This window comes from Periplaneta americana, chromosome 2 (assembly GCF_040183065.1).
Source record: "Periplaneta americana isolate PAMFEO1 chromosome 2, P.americana_PAMFEO1_priV1, whole genome shotgun sequence".
NCBI lineage: Eukaryota > Metazoa > Arthropoda > Insecta > Blattodea > Blattidae > Periplaneta > Periplaneta americana.
Genome location: NC_091118.1, coordinates 21929339 through 21946144, shown reverse-complemented (window position 1 = coordinate 21946144; position 16806 = coordinate 21929339). Strand labels below are relative to the sequence as shown.

The window sequence follows — 16806 nt, the reverse complement described above, 5'->3', positions numbered from 1 at the left end:
CTGAAAAAAGTGAGATAAAACAGCTTATAAAGTTTGTATGCAATTCAAATTGAAAGTGAAGCCATTTAGACATGACTTAATTTTTATGCTTGCAAGCGCCACAGAGCATTGAAGCTTGCTCAACATACAATGCCCCCTAAATAAGAGATTGCGGATTCATTTTTCAGAAAAAAACACAAAAATGCGATTTTTGATTGAAAATGACCAAAATTTTACCACTCGCCCCATTTAATGTTGAATAACGGGTCCAGGGTTCTTAAATGGGATGTTTTGAAATGGGAAGGACATTAGTTTTTCATAATATAGCTCGTTCATTCATTCATTCATTCATTCATTCATTCATTCATTCATTCATTCATTCATTCATTCATTCATTCATAGTGTTCTGTCCAAGGGCAGGTCTTTGTATGTATGTCTGTATTTATTCACACTGCAATGGGTATATACCCGGTGGCAGTGGCAACTAATTACACTCAATAATGACAGTAATAAACTTATTAATTAAAAATACAGTTAATAATACCAATAATTAATACTAACAATAATAATAATAATAATAATAATAATAATAATAATAATAATAATAATGATAATAATAGGGAATATCCTAAATTAAATGAAGCACGATCACTTAAAATAACATTTAAAATAAATCTAATTTGTATCCTAAATCTAAGTTCGAACTAAAACCCACGAGTATATGTTCATATCTGCACAAGTACCTTTCAACATTACACTCATTTCGCTGTCAACTCACTCACTGCACTGGAACTACGACACATTTCACTGATTCTATCCTGATTTCACAACACGTCAAAAACATTTCACTGTTCAAATACTTTGCACTGCCACTATAAACTATAAAGGTTCACTGACAGGAACACGTTTCACTGACACAACACACTTCACTGACATAACACACTTCATTGACACAACATAATTCTTCACTGATACAACACTTCAATAACAAAATATCATTTACACCCTTTAAATACTGTGTATAATTACCGTCTATTGGTAAAGTCCTTAAGCCTATTTTTAAATACGTTTTTGGTTGTTGGTAAAGCCTTTAGTAAGTCTGCAGGTAAAACATTCCAGTCCCTGATAGTACGATTGAGAAAAGAAAACTTTCCAGTGAAAACTTTGACTGCTTATCTATCTTTCTCGAATCTTTCCTATATTCTGACTTTCTCTTTCTCTCCGCATATGATCCATATATCTTAATAATAATAATAATAATAATAATAATAATAATAATAATAATAATAATAATAATAATAATAATAATAACTTAATAATAATTTATTTAACCTGGCAGAGTTAAGGCCATACGGCCTTCTCTAACACTCAACCAGGAGTAAAACTGCGTTACAAAAAAACACTACAAATTTACAAAGTACACTGCAATTTTACACACAAAATTGAATAAGATAATAATAATAAAATGTAAACAACAAGTAAGTAGAAATCAGACATAATATATAACATACAGAAAGAAAGAAAAAAGCATAATAAAATGTGAACAGCAGGTCAAAATAAATGAGACATGCAAAATATATAAAAATAAGACAATTATTGATAACAATAATAATAATAATGATGATGATAATGATAATAATAATAATAATAATAATAATAATAATAATAATAATAATAATAATAGTGATAAAATAGTGCAGTACAAGCATCCAATGAATACAATATTTTTAAGTACAAACAGTAAGGAAAATTATGATTATATATAGCTCAACTTATCACATTATAGATATACCATTATCGGAAAATATGAAAACAAAAATATAAAATAAGTTAAATATCACTAGAACATAAAAAAATGTGAATACGTGGAAACATGAATACAACACTTGTCATAATAGTAATGTCGTCTATCATCTGATATCTGCTTTTGCCTCGAACTCTTCTTCCGTTTACCGTTCGTACCAGTGCATCCTTCAGTAGGCAGTTTCTTCTCAGTCAGTGACACAGCCAATTCCTTTTTCTCTTGTGATCAGTTTCAGCTTCATTCTTTCTTCACCCACTCTCTCCTACAAAGCTTCATTTCTTATTCTGTCTGTCCACTTCACACACTCCATTCTTCTCCATATTATCCATGTTTCTGGTCGCTTATAAGAAACTTTTTTATTAACCGTTTATTTTTTCGTTATAGAGTAACACAGCACAAAATAGACTTGAGAGGAGTTGAACGGGAACAAAATAAATATCAGTTGCATACATTACACATTATCTACCCTCAAAACCCGTTTTCCCTTGCGAACGGCCGTGACGTGTACGTTTTGAAATTAGTGTCGTTATGATTCGAAATAGACACACGTTACTTTAACCGTGGATTCGTAACCCAGGGTTACTTTGTTTTTAACCGTTCACATCGTCATAAATGCTGTCAGATAGAAATAATATAAAGTTAGAGTTGTTAGAAGTTTTATACAGAGTGGAAGGTAACTACTGCACCAAAATGAAACTGATAATAGATCATGAGGAGAGATTTTAAAAACTAAATAAGTTTTTTCTCTAATATTCACCGTTAGAGGAAATCGTTATGTTTCTATGAAACATTTGACATCACGGCTACTGCAATAACTTTATCAAGCGCGACCTGCACTCCTTACCTTCCCCTCCTCCTCTGCTGTATTTAATCGGTGACGCGCGACAGTGCACTGCGTTGCAAGATTTATTTTAACGATTTTCGCAATTATTCAATTTAAATTCATGGCTAAACGGTTTTATATGCAAAAAAAAAAAAAAGATTCAAGACATTAACTGTTCAGATTATTTTCACTTATCTAAGGACTACTTGTATAGTAATCAACCATTTCTCTCGGGCCATTATGCAATAGAGCATTGCAAACAATGGACAAAGACTATCTTTTTTCTTGTTTATCGGTGCTTCATCGAATGAATAGGGTAATAAAATTTTGTTAATGGGACACTCAACTTAAAAATTGGAGAAAAAGTGTCATAGAAATGAAAAATTAAATTTCTGCACTAATTTACGTGATAGAACTAAATCAATAAGCAGAATTCTTCCCCTATTCATTGAGAAATCACAGTCAAATGCACACAGCCAAAAAATAAAAAATGATAATTAAAAGTGATATTTCAATTAATGATTGATTAAAAATTGAAATATTTTTTTTATTTTGAAAAGTATTGGATCTAATGAGCTGAGATTTTGCATGTTACTCTCCATGTGTATATTAAACTTTTTCTCCAAATTTGAAAAAGGTTGGTCTAATACGAAAAAAGTTCCAAAATATAGTTGAGTATCCCCTTAAATTTAACGTGAATGTAGAATCACCTCTTAAATTTTGGTGCCTCGCTCCCCTTCCACCCTGTATTGTTTGTTTTGTTTTTCGTCAACTGTCCGAAGACAGGTCTGAACCTCACAACTGATACCAAGAAGGTACCACTTATGAGGCTACTAGGCCAGGAGATAATGGGGTAGGGTGGCCAGTTCCTTTCCCTCTCCATTGCATACATCTCCGACTGTTGCATAAGTTACATTAGTCAGACTTCAGATGCATACAAACAATTGCTATTTCTCTGACTCATATCGTCAATTGATATGTACAGCCTGATAATAGATGGACATATCAGCCTGATCCTCTGTCAGAGGATTCACTCTGTATAGAGTGTCAGAATGAAATATATCCAAACGTATCCGAAATAGACTTCCCGTACTCCTCAGTTGTCCCATAAGTGCACTCTTTTTCGTTTTACAAGTCCATGTCCATATTGCGTTGTAAAACTGCGCTGGACAGCTGGGCTTCAACCAGGCTAGCCACAACCCGCATGTAACATTCTACAGTATTGCGGTGTGGACTTTGTAACTGATCTCGGTCTAGTTGGTTCATGGACTTGAGTGATGAATGGATGAAACTTCGAGAGTTTCGCCTTGGGATGGACCAAACTGGAGGTTTGTAAAAGGAATACTTCCCGATGTGTATTTTTTTTGTTTTTGATATGTTTCATCGTGACACCCGGTATGCCTGTAGAACTTTTACTCATAAATGCTTACGTTTGTTTATTTTGATGAGTTCGTCGTACTGCTGCATTAAGCGTGTATAGTTGAGAGTAGACATGACGGGAAGACGTCTTCTGTAATAATAATAATAATAATAATAATAATAATAATAATAATAATACTTACTTACTGGCTTTTAAGGAACCCGGAGGTTCATTGCCACCCTCACATAAGCCCCCCATTGGTCCCTATCCTGAGCAAGATTAATCCATTCTCTACCATAATATCCCACCTCCCTCAAATCCATTTTAATATTATCTTCCCATCTACGTCTCGGCCTCCCTAAAGGTATTTTTCCCTCCGGTCTCCCAACTAACACTCTATATGCATTTCTGAATTCGCCCATACGTGCTACATGCCCTGCCCATCTCAAACGTCTGGATTTAATGTTCCTAATTATGTCAGGCGAAGAATACAATGCGTGCAGTTCTGTGTTGTATAACTTTCTCCATTCTGCTGTAACTTCATCCCTCTTAGCCCCAAATATTTTCCTAAGAACCTTATTCTCAAACACCCTTAATCTCTGTTCCTCTCTCAAAGTGAGAGTCTAAGTTTCACAATCTTACAGAACAACCGGTAATATAACTGTTTTATAAATTCTAACTTCCAAATTTTTCAACAACAGACTGGATGATAAAAGTTTCTCAACCGAATAATAACATGCATTTCCCATATTTATTCTGCGTTTAATTTCCTCCCGAGTATCATTTATATTTGTTACTGTTGCTCCCAGATATTTGAACTTCTCCACCTCTTCAAAAGATAAATTTCCAATTTTTATATTTCCATTTCGTACAATATTCTCGCCACGGGACATAATCATATACTTTGTCTTTTCGGGATTTACTTCCAACCCTATCTCTTTATTTGCTTCAAGCAGAATTTCCGTGTTTTCCCTAATCGTTTGTGGATTTTCTCCTAACATATTCACGTCATCTGCATAGACAAGCAGCTGATGTAACCCGTTCAATTCCAAACCCTCTGTGTTATCCTGAACTTTCCTAATGGCATAATCTAGACCGAAGTTAAAAAGTAAAGGTGATAGTGCATCTCCTTGCTTTAGCCCACATTGAATTGGAAACGCAGCTGATAGAAACTGACCTACACGAACTCTGCTATACGTTTCACTGAGACACATTTTAATTAATCGAACTAGTTTCTTGGGAATACCAAATTCAATAAGAATATCATATAAAACTTCTCTCTTAACCGAGTCATATGCCTTTTTGAAATCTATGAATAACTGATGCACTGTACGAATGCTTGTTACGAATCCTTCAAATAATAATAATAATAATAATAATAATAATAATAATAATAATATTAATAATAATAATAATATCTCTTTATTTATTCTGGCGAAGTTAAAGCCTTCTCTTCCACTTCAGAAACAAAGAAGCTGATACAATTTTACAGACTAATATTTAAAGAACACTAATAAAAAGTTATATAGTTGTACAAGCACAAGTCGAGTAAAATAATGCGAACATACTAAATAATAATTACAAATAATATAAGTATTGATGATGCGATGTAGGAAAATTAGTGAATGGATATATCTTCGGTCCTGTAATCTTACTCATTGGACCGTTTCAAGGGAAGATGTAATGTGGTCGTATTTGCGGATGTCGCGAATGAAATGTATGCAGGCATTATGAACGCGCTGCAATCTTTGGGCTAAGTTAGAATTTAAATATGTTAGTAGAATGTCGCAATAGTCAAAATGTGGCAGCACCAATGTTTCTATGAGAATTCTTTTTAATTGAAAGAGTAGAAAATTTTTCAGGAGATTTAATGAATAAAGGATGGAGAAGACTGTCTTGCATGTGTGTGTGACTTGGACATTCCACTTGACGCCCTCGTCCATGTACACACCTAGATATTTAACAGAGGGACTGAGTGGGATTATGGTTTCATTAAATTTTATAGAATTTATAATAGCGGTTTTGAAATGCGTAAGAGTAATAATAATAATAATAATAATAATAATAATAATAATAATAATAATAATAATAATAATGATAATTAACTGTCATAAACATAAACTTTACGAAACTAGTTAATAGCGATCTTGTTACATTTCCGTTTCTCAGGCACTCTCCTTAACCCTTATAATAAAAATCCATTTAAAACTACTTATTTTTCATACTCTTTAATACCAGTCGACTCTTGTTAGGTCTAAAACATTTTTCACTATCCTATCTAGTCACTAATTGTAACAAGACCACGAAATTTATAACATTTTATTTATAATCTCCCAGCAATGCAATCCAAAGTTTATAACTTGACTTTCTCTTCCATCTCACCATAACTGTAGCCTAAACAGAAGCTTTACCTAATGTTTTCAAATTATTTTTAACTAGCCGTACCCGTGAGTTCCGCTGCACCCGTTAGAAATAAATATAAAGTAATTACATAATTAAAATAGGACGTTTGATCCAGGGAACATTCGTGTTTGATAGAAGGATAAATCGTTTAATATGTTACTTAATTTAAATTGCATCCAAATAATTAAAATGCGATCATTTTGGTCCAGAGACACTCATTGGTGCAATGACAATTCCTTTAACATGTTTCTAATTTTTATTACATGCAACCACAGTTTAATGAACATTGACATCATTTAGATTTAATGTGTATACTTTATTTTACTTGTTATAGGTTTCCATTGAATTATGGTAATAACTTAATTTTAACCCTTGTTTTCTACGTATTCAGTAAATGGCGTTTGGCCCACTGTGGTTCTGAACCCTTCAAATAATTTAAATTATATTATATAATATTACATTACATATATTGTATTATATTATATTATATTATATTATATCAGAAGTTACTGTAATAACATTATAGCATTATGTCCATATAGAGAAACTACACTTTCCAATGGTGAAATAATAATTAATTATACAAATCGGTTAATTTAGCTTCCGATATTACTTCATACAAACACAGAAACATACTCTGTAGGCTATCTTTCATAGCTTTCGATTGTTGCTGCCCAAGGCCCCTTATAGACGAAGTCATTTGTTTTTTATTTCATTATACGGCCTTAGATGGCAGTTATTTTAATTTTAAAACTCATTTATCTCATTACATATCAGTCCTATCAAAATTTTTCAAGGAATAAAACTTATCGCAAATTATTTTTAAAGAAACTTTTGTTATGTAACATTTTTCACAAAAATCAATAATAAGCGAGATATTTCGATTTATTTAATTCAGGCCCCCTTATAACCCCCATTTTAAATAATGTATTTTGAATGCCATATAGCCTAAAATCTAAGTTACAACGAACATAATTTATATTCCAATTTTCATCGAAATCCGTTCATCCATTATCGCGTGAAAAGGTAACAAACATACAGACAGACAGACATACAAACAAAAATTTCAAAAAAGCGATTTTCGGTTTCAGGGTGGTTAATTATATATGTTAGGACCAATTATTTTTGGAAAATCGAAAATTACCAGAAAAATTTCGGCTACAGATTTATTATTAGTATAGATTCCAGTTCCATATAATTTCTTACTCACTATTCTGTTGTTTAGTTTCAGAATTTTCTCATTCTATAAATGATTTTGTTAAGTTTTGTGTTTCCGGACATAGTAACATTAATATGTGCATCGTATCTTCTCTCTAGCTGCAGAAGGGGCAAACATATTTGCCAGTGTTTCCTCTTTTGTTTCTTAACTTTCATATTCCTAATCTTCACCGCGCTGAACCCATCTTCTTATTATATTATTCTTGTTCCCATAAATTTTTCATTCCACTATAATTAATTAACGAACGTATCTTAATTAAATTAGCCTATTGAAAAAAATGTATATGTCGTAGCCAGAGCCTTCTTCAGTTACAAGCCGGAGCCAAACGTCGCAACACTGTAAATTAATTGTCACATGGAGACCTACTATCCAGAACACGTGTTTGTGCTAATGCCGATTTTCAATGTAAATTAATGTTACATTATAAGTGCGTGTCGATGGAATTATGTTCGCGGTCGTACCAAACGTTAATTGTTGATGTATTATAAACTAAGTGCGTGTTGGCGATAAAAACAAGACAGTAAATGAAAATATGGCTGCAGTCTTTCACAATTTTTACGGTTATTATTAATGACAAAAATAATGATTGACAATTCTTCCAAATATTAAATATTGAATAAACTACATTTTTATAGTCTTACTTGTGGTTTGTGGTGTATCAGAATTCTAGCCAAGTTGTTGGGTCTCGCCTGCTATAACAATAAAGTTACGCCGTTATTTTCAAGTTTATTGTAACAGTTATTTTGTGATCCCATAAATGTTGCAGTTTTGTTGAAGATTCGGAATGCCTGCTATACGTCAGGACTACCTATAATTTGTAGATGCATACACTCACTTTGTTGGTTTTCAAGGTTTATTTATTAATATTATTTCTTTTGTTATAAACTAGTTATAAACATGTTTCTTTTCACTTCGTATTTACAGGATTTAAAGTTCACTGAGTTTACGCTAATTGGTACATACTTAATAGATAATGATGTGCTTTGTTACGTATTATGTTGAAGGTATGTTTCTTCATTTTTTAATAGATCTTTATACTTGACCTTGGCCCATTTAAAATTGTATTTTACAAAATTTGTAACAAATAATTCAGGATAACAGTATTGTTATGGTGACTAGCGAGGTTCAAACTAAAACTGGCTTCCTGGGCATCTGAAATTTTTATAGAAAAGCACGACATGAAATTAAAATATATATGATATCCTTCACCTTTCACGTCAGAGGTGAAACAACATAAAGCTGCAAAACATTGTCAATTTACTACCCATATAATGGTTAACTGATTGGAATAGGGTACTGCGAAAGTCCGTCGTTATTTTATTTACTTTTGGTACGAATAACATTTCTTTAAGTATTTATTTATTTTCCCTTGTACTATCAATAAAAAAACACGTATGCTTTCAATTTTTTTAAAGTTATAAGTGGCTGTATGCAAGTACTTACGCGGTATTTTGAAACTCAAATAAAATACCATTTCGGATTTCGTAATAAATTACATACATCAATACACTGAATCTTGATCATATGCACTTAGTTTTGTATCAATTAACGTCGAAAATGTACATGTGACAACGAAATCAAAGCACTAAAACAGCTCTGCAGAACTCATAAGTAGGGGAAATATGACGTCAGCCTCACTCCACTTCTACTGGGGATGATCGACTTCCGCGTAGAGTTCTTTCGCCGTCAAAGATCCATCAGTGGCGGCATGTGATTTTCAAAAGTGATTGTAATAAATTCAATGTTTTTATAGTGCGTTACCTCGTTTCAAGATTTACAATTATGCTAGATTTCCTGTCGGTAGTTTCTTTGAGATTTCTTTGCATTTAACCTGCTTTAGATTTTCGAAAACTTTCCTCCTATCATCACCTACGGAAACATAAATTTATAGCATTTAAGTAACGAACCTTGAAAGTCAATATTAATTTCAATTCAAAATGAACACAACAAGTGACGTCCTTAATTTAACAGTGTATAAATGAATAATCAATATACAGTTCGTAATAATGAATTTACCCGAAAGTTTGTGCATTCCATAATTCTTAATATGGGCTTTGTTTAAATGTGGTTTAATATTGAAATGACGAGTAGAAATAAATTAAATGGGACACAGTAAACAAGCAAACAACAAAATAATCATATTCCCATTTTCTTTGGAAGTAGTATTTCTTCACGGGTTTAGATTTTGCCATGTTCCAGTTCTCTTTAAACTGCAGTACGCTTATTTATCCATCCACCCACCCACCCACCCACCCACCCACCGACCCATTTGCAATTCTCGATAGCGTATTGTATACCTGCCACCGTGTTGATGCAGCAGTCCGTAACTAGAACGTCATGACCAGGGAAAGGATTTATATGTAAATACATATTTACTTATAAAGCTAATATAATTTATATTTTGCATTATCTTTATGTTTCACAATGTGTAGGGTTGAAAAATCCTACTTTTATTTTCCATATTTTTCCATATTTTAGAGTTTAGTACATATTTTCGTTAATTTCCATATATTTTCCATATTTCATATAAAACAGTCCATATTATATTAGGTTTAACAATAAAACAAAACAAAATTCCATTAACTTTTAAAAATACATTTCAACAATAGAGATTTAAACACATGTTCAGTAATCCCTTTAACATCAGAGTTATTTGAAAATTGGCAGTCCTATCAACAATGGGAAAGTAAGTTACAAAACTGTATTAATTTAATTTAAAATTTTTAACAGACTTCAGTTGTGCAGCTCAACAGTTAAATGCCAGTCAGAGTACACATAGGTTCAGTTTTGTAAATCATACTATAAAGACGGTAAATATGCCAAAAGTACGTCATTCAGTCAATTTAAAATCAAAACTAACAAGTTACATTTCAGAATTTAAAGAAGATGGTTTATCAACTGACAATAAAATATTATTTTGTAATTTGTGTCAGTGTGCAGTATCATCTACACAAAAGTTCCTGGTGCAACAACACATTACAACTAGTAAACATCAGGCCAACAAACAACTAAATTCCAAGCAGAGACAATTGTTTTTAACACAACCAACAACATCGAATGTAAGATCTGAGTTTAACATCGACCTGTGCCGTTCTCTCATCTCTGCTGATATTCCTCTCTACAAACTAAAGAATAAGGTCTTCAGGGAATTCCTTGAAAAATATACTCAACATACAATCCCGGATGAGTCAACACTTAGGAAGACGTATGCTCCATCCATCTACGATGAGACAATACAGAAGATAAGAGATGAAATTAAAGATAGTTCAATTTGGGTTTCCATTGATGAGACTCCCGACAAAGAAGGTAGACTTGTTGGTAATGTAGTTATCGGTTTGTTAAGTGAACAATATTCTGAACGAATTCTTTTACATTGTGATGTTCTAGAAAAGTGCAATAACAAAACTATAGTTAAACTGTTCAACGAAGCTATGGGTATCCTGTGGCCAAAGGGTATTATGTACGATAATGTGTTATTCTTTATTAGCGATGCTGCCCCTTATATGGTCAAAGCTGGACAAGCATTATCTGTTGTATATCCTAAATTGACTCATTTTACTTGTGTGGCGCATGCATTTCATCGTGTGGCAGAAGTGGTCAGAGACAATTTCCCTAAAGTAGATTTGTTGATTTCATCAGTGAAAAAAGTATTTCTCAAAGCTCCCAGTAGAGTTAACGTGTTGAAAGAAATGTACCCTGAAATTCCATTGCCACCAAAGCCAATTTTAACTAGATGGGGTACATGGCTAGAAGCAGTTGAATATTATGCCGAACATATAGACTCTATTAACAATGTTCTCCTTGCATTGGACTCTGAAGATGCAGTCTCAATTGATACTGCGAAAACAGTTACCTGTGACATAAGTGTGAAGAATGACTTAGCTCACATTCAGCATACATTTTCATGCATCATAAAAACGCTCAAAAGTCTCCAAAATAGGCACCTTTCACTATCTGAAAGTTTTGAAATTATAAATAGTACTGTGGAACAACTGAATCGTGGTAGAGGTAAAGTTGCAGATGCAGTAAGAGCTAAGGTGGACACTGTACTTTCAAAAAACCCTGGATATGAAGAACTACAAAAGGTTGTTGCTGTGATGAGTGGTGAATCAACAGTGAAGATTAACTTGGACTTATCCCCAGCAGACATTGTGAAATTGAATTATGTACCAGTTACTTCTTGTGACGTCGAACGCTCTTTTAGTCAGTATAAATCTATCCTCAGAGACAATAGAAGAAGATTCACTTTTCAGCACTTGAAAGAAATGTTTGTAACCTATTGTTATGGTAACAGACAATAAAAATTGTGTTTTGTTGAAACTACATTGGAAGATAAGGTACGTCCATTATATTTTTTGTTTAGTTTGATTAAAATGTACCAATATTTAACGTACATAGTCATTTTTTTATAATTTTAAGTCCATATTTAATTCCATATTTTGGTAAAAATCCATATTTAATTCCATATTTTGGTAAAAATAACTACATATATATTTACATATTTCATATATTTTTAGTCCATATAAATCCGTTCCCTGGTCATGACCGTCCTGATGGGGTAAGAAAGGGGAGTAAAGCAGTCGCTCTTGGGAGCTACAGTTCTGCAGGTCTGCACTAAAACGTCAAACGCCATGCCTTTATTTCGCCTCCGCCCGCCTCCTTTCAGCGTTGCCAAATCTACCCATGCTCCTGCTTGTAACTGAAGAGGGATCTGACTATGAGCTGTGTGGGTTTGTTGCAATCACTGCGGAACGGTTAATATTTATGGTTCTAGAGAATCGAGACGTAAAGAGTGCGACAAAACATCCTCCCTAGTTTAAAATTTAAATAAAGAACAGATGGATCAAAATAAGGAAACTATATTAATATGATTGGTATCTAAACAGTGGGAAATTTAGGTTTACATGCGTTGCCATAGCGATATCAAATGACATGCGCAAAACAACAAGAATTGAATAGGAAACTTTATTAATATGAATGGTATCTAAACAGTGGGAATTTTTCATTTTTTAATAACGTGTCTCTCAAGTGGTGTCCTTCACTATCAATGCATTGTTGAATGCGACTTCGGAAATTCTGCATCAATAAGACCAATTTCTTCCTGTATTGCATTTCTTAGGTCTGGCTAAGACCTCGGCCGATGTTTGAACACCTCAGCCTTAAGATGTCCCCATAGAAAAAAATCGCAGGGTGCTAGGTCTGGTGATCGTGCTGGCCAGGGGTGAAGAAATTAAGGGTCCGGGAAACATCTGTCTCAGGACTTTGAGAAAAATCTGAGCTGTGTGAGGGGTGGCTCCGTCCTGGTGAAACCATACCTGGTCAATCTGCAACGCACTGAGTCTTGGTGCCAAAAAATTGTTGATCATAAAAGTGTACCGCTGAGAGTTTACTGTCACAGTAGCACCATCCTCTTCAAAAAAGTAAGGACCAAGTATCCCGACTCTTGCAACCGCGCACCATACAGTAACACGGTCATTATGTAGAGGTTCTGTCCACTCCAATATCGGAAATTTTGATGATTCACGCATGTAAACATAAATTTCCCACTGTTTAGATACCATTCATATTAATACAGTTTCCTTATTTTGATCCATATGTTTTTTATTTAAATTTTTAATTAGGGAGGATGTTTTGCCGCATCCTTTATTTTATCCACGAGCATGTTAATTTCCGCGAGTGTATACATTTGTCTTGATTCTCTTGTACCATACAATATTTTATCCAACACTGACTTATAAAGTTTAAGAGACTACTTATTTTTTAAATTAAAATATAATAAAATTGTAAAATATTAGTAATTCACTCCTGGAATATATTTAGAGCACGGCCGTCTGGATATGTAGGCCTATGTCAGAAACATCGTAATACGAAATATGAGAGAATCGATGTAGGCTAATAGTTTGTAAGGCAATTGTTTTCATTGTTGTAGTTTGAATGATGCGGTAATTGATCATTAATAATACAGTGAGGCCCTTCGCAACATCCGTCACCATGCTGTCCGTTCTTTGCTGGCCGAGGCACTGAAGGAAGTAGGGTTTACAGTCCATCAAGAGGTGCAGGGACTAGCCACACAAGGAAGTGTTCGGCGAATTGATATTATTGCCATTAAGAACAACTCGGCATACATTTTCGATCCCACCATCAGATTTGAGACACATGCAGATCAACCGCATGAGGTGGATAGTGAAAAGAAACGCATCTATGAACCAACAATCCCGTTCTATAAAGATAAATATAGCCTGTCCTACATTGATGTAATAGGTCTGATGGTGGGAGCACGAGATACCATACCCTCCTTCTTTGCCAACAAATGTAAAAAAAAAAACCTGGGGCTAACACACAGCATTGTGAAGGAAATAGCCATTAGTGCCCTCACAGGATCGGTTCAAATATTGAGAAATCATTTGTATGGGAGTGATAATGGAAATTTCAAGTTATCTTAACCGATGGCTGTTGATTGGTTTAGATATCAATGCCAATACGTAAATCCGTACTATTATTTTTCTCGCTGTATATGGCATTCATATCATTCTAACCTATCTGATGATATTTTTTTTCCCCTTTCTTAACTGTAAATGATCACAAACGCTACTTACTGTAGGTGTAAATTTTTCTGACATTTTGTATATTCGATTCCCTAACCGTTTCAAATGTATATCATTTTACCTTTTAGGTCTGTTTACAAATTATATGTAATACGCTTTGTCAAATCTGGTAACCTTTTCGTAAGGGAAGCTAACTTTCTTCTAGGAAAATGTTTAGCGATACTATTGTGAGAGAAGAAGAGAAGGTAATTATACCAGACAAAACTTTGAAGGAAGCCAAGTGTGTTATATCGGATTCTCTGTGATTGAAGAAGATGCAATGATATCAGAGGTGTGAATGAAGTTTGTTTAGGCATATTTTTCTGAAAAATCTCAGAAGGTAAGCGTTTCAAGCTTATTGTCTTATCGTTCTATGCTGAAAGCGACATGATGTTGATTTACATTTCACTGTTTTTAAATTGAACTAAATGTAATAACTGTAATAAATATTATAACTAACATGCATTGTTTGTACTTTATTCATGCAGTGGTTAAAATGATACTTTATCCATTCTTAATGTTAAAGTGTTACTCTAATAAGTTGATTTCAGTTATTAAAGTACAGCTTTATAAGTAAGTGTTGGATAAATGTATGAAAATGCCTACCACCAATTTATCAGTTACTGGAAGTGTCGCATTAATTACCTTCATTTAAAACGTCCGTCTCCAAACTCCCTTACTACCTAATATAACGTATTATGCAAGTTTTTCATACAATGTATTTAAATGTTATTTTGGTAATTTCCTAGTATCCGGTACTCGTTACATAGGTCGTTTTTATGTTTACACAGTGGCTCCTTTCTGAAAAGAATTTTAATAGTTTGTTACTAGATGTGATTCTAGTCAGTTTGCCAGTGTTTGTGAAACGCCATTTCGGGTGAGAGACATAGGCCAGTTTTACACCAATCCTAAACATATTTAGTATAACTTGTTGCTTGTGGGCCATCCCAAACCCCGATCTCTACCCCTAAGAGCGCCAGTTCTTATATAACCGTCAGTCAAGTCCTTCTGACAAATAAAAGCAATTGACAATAGATATCTCAGTCGTGACAACCTCATAAAATATCGTATCAATTGAATAATCGATCTTGCTACGTACAACATAATTATATTACCCATTTCAGCGAGTACTGACGATCACTGCAAAATACGACAATTTGGTCCAGGGAGCATTCTCTTTTGGCACAAGGGTGATTTATGTAACATGTTTCTAAATAGTCTTTTAAATACCGGTACATTCTTTAATAAATCACTGAAAAACAAATGTGAATATATAGGATGTGGAGTGAGTACGAAATTATTATTATTTTTTTATATTTGGCGCATCATTTTTACGTAAATAACGACAAATAAAAACTAACATGTCACATAACATTATTTTAAGAAATACAGGAAACAAGCATGAATAATATTCACCATTCTTAATGATCGTGGGATAGAAAAAAAAACGTATGGAATAGAAATTACATACAAATATGCGTGTAATAAACAATAAGCAAACCATCTACGATTAATCATTTCAAAACAACGTGAATATAGCGTGGATTGTGCAGGAAAATAATTTCTTATATGTTGCTCCCAATGTGCATCATTGTTAACTTATGAAAACAAATGAAATTTAACATGGCATATGAACACTATTTGAAGAAAGATAGGAGATATTAAGTAATATTCATCGTTCTTAATGATTTTCGGATGGAAAATAACAATGAAATATGTATAAAATAGAAATTACAAACAGTTGAGCATATAAGAAAAACAGTAAGTAGAATCATATTATTTGATTAATAAGCTTAAATTTCTCCAGGTTTAGTGTAAGAGTGGTCTATGTAACGAGTACCGGGTACTAGGAAACAACCATTATTTTAAAACCACTTTCCTTTCCTGCTCTGTAACCTACAGTTTTTGCTTATCTTAGTTTAGTAAAATATTAGGCCTAACTATAACAACATCGCGATCTTTGCTAAATCTAAATATTTCGAGTTTGTTTACAAGCATCTTAAGGTATAGTAGGCCTAATGAGAAAGGTAATAAACATCATATTTAACACTTACGCTTTTCACCTCGAACACAATAACTGTACGTCAGACCTTAACTGAAGGCAACAAGGTAATGAAGGATATGTCAAGTTACGTCACTGCTTTTGTATTATCAGCCTGTTTTGGAATCCCCACCTCAGCACGAGTCTTAATCATTCAGGAGTGGGCTAGTTTATCTTTCATTCTATTTATTAATTTGTATTCATTTCGAACTTACTAGCAATAAATAAATAAATAAATAAATAAATAAATAAATAAATAAATAAATAAATAAATAAATAAATAAATAAATAAATAAATAAATAAATAAACAAACAAATAAATAAATGAACGAACGAACCAAGGAACTGACTGACTGACTGACTGACTGACTGACTGACTGACTGACTGACTGACTGACTGACTGACTGACTGACTGACTGACTGACTGACTGACCGACTGACCGACGGACCGACGGACCGACCGACAGACAGACAGACAGGAATGCTAGAAAACATGTTACCATAAAGATCTCGTGTCATGTCATGTCATGCTAAGTAACAAGTCAACTTACAGTCACGTTTTGTTTTTTTGGAATGAGACAGACAAGGACAA

At 33.4% G+C, this 16806-nt stretch overlaps 1 protein-coding gene across 1 annotated transcript in view; it reads right to left on the bottom strand.

Annotated features, from left to right (window-relative positions):
- Positions 1-16290, bottom strand: part of LOC138715916 (very long chain fatty acid elongase AAEL008004-like) — a 56807-nt gene extending 40517 nt beyond the window's left edge. Inside the window, exons 1-2 of the mRNA XM_069848939.1 lie at positions 16227-16290; positions 4037-4116 (exon numbers count right to left, since the gene is read on the bottom strand). Of these exons, the coding sequence (XP_069705040.1) occupies positions 4037-4100 (64 nt within the window). The 5' untranslated portion in view covers positions 4101-4116; positions 16227-16290. The remainder of the gene's footprint in view (positions 1-4036; positions 4117-16226) is intronic.
- Between the last annotated feature and the right edge of the window lie 516 nt (positions 16291-16806).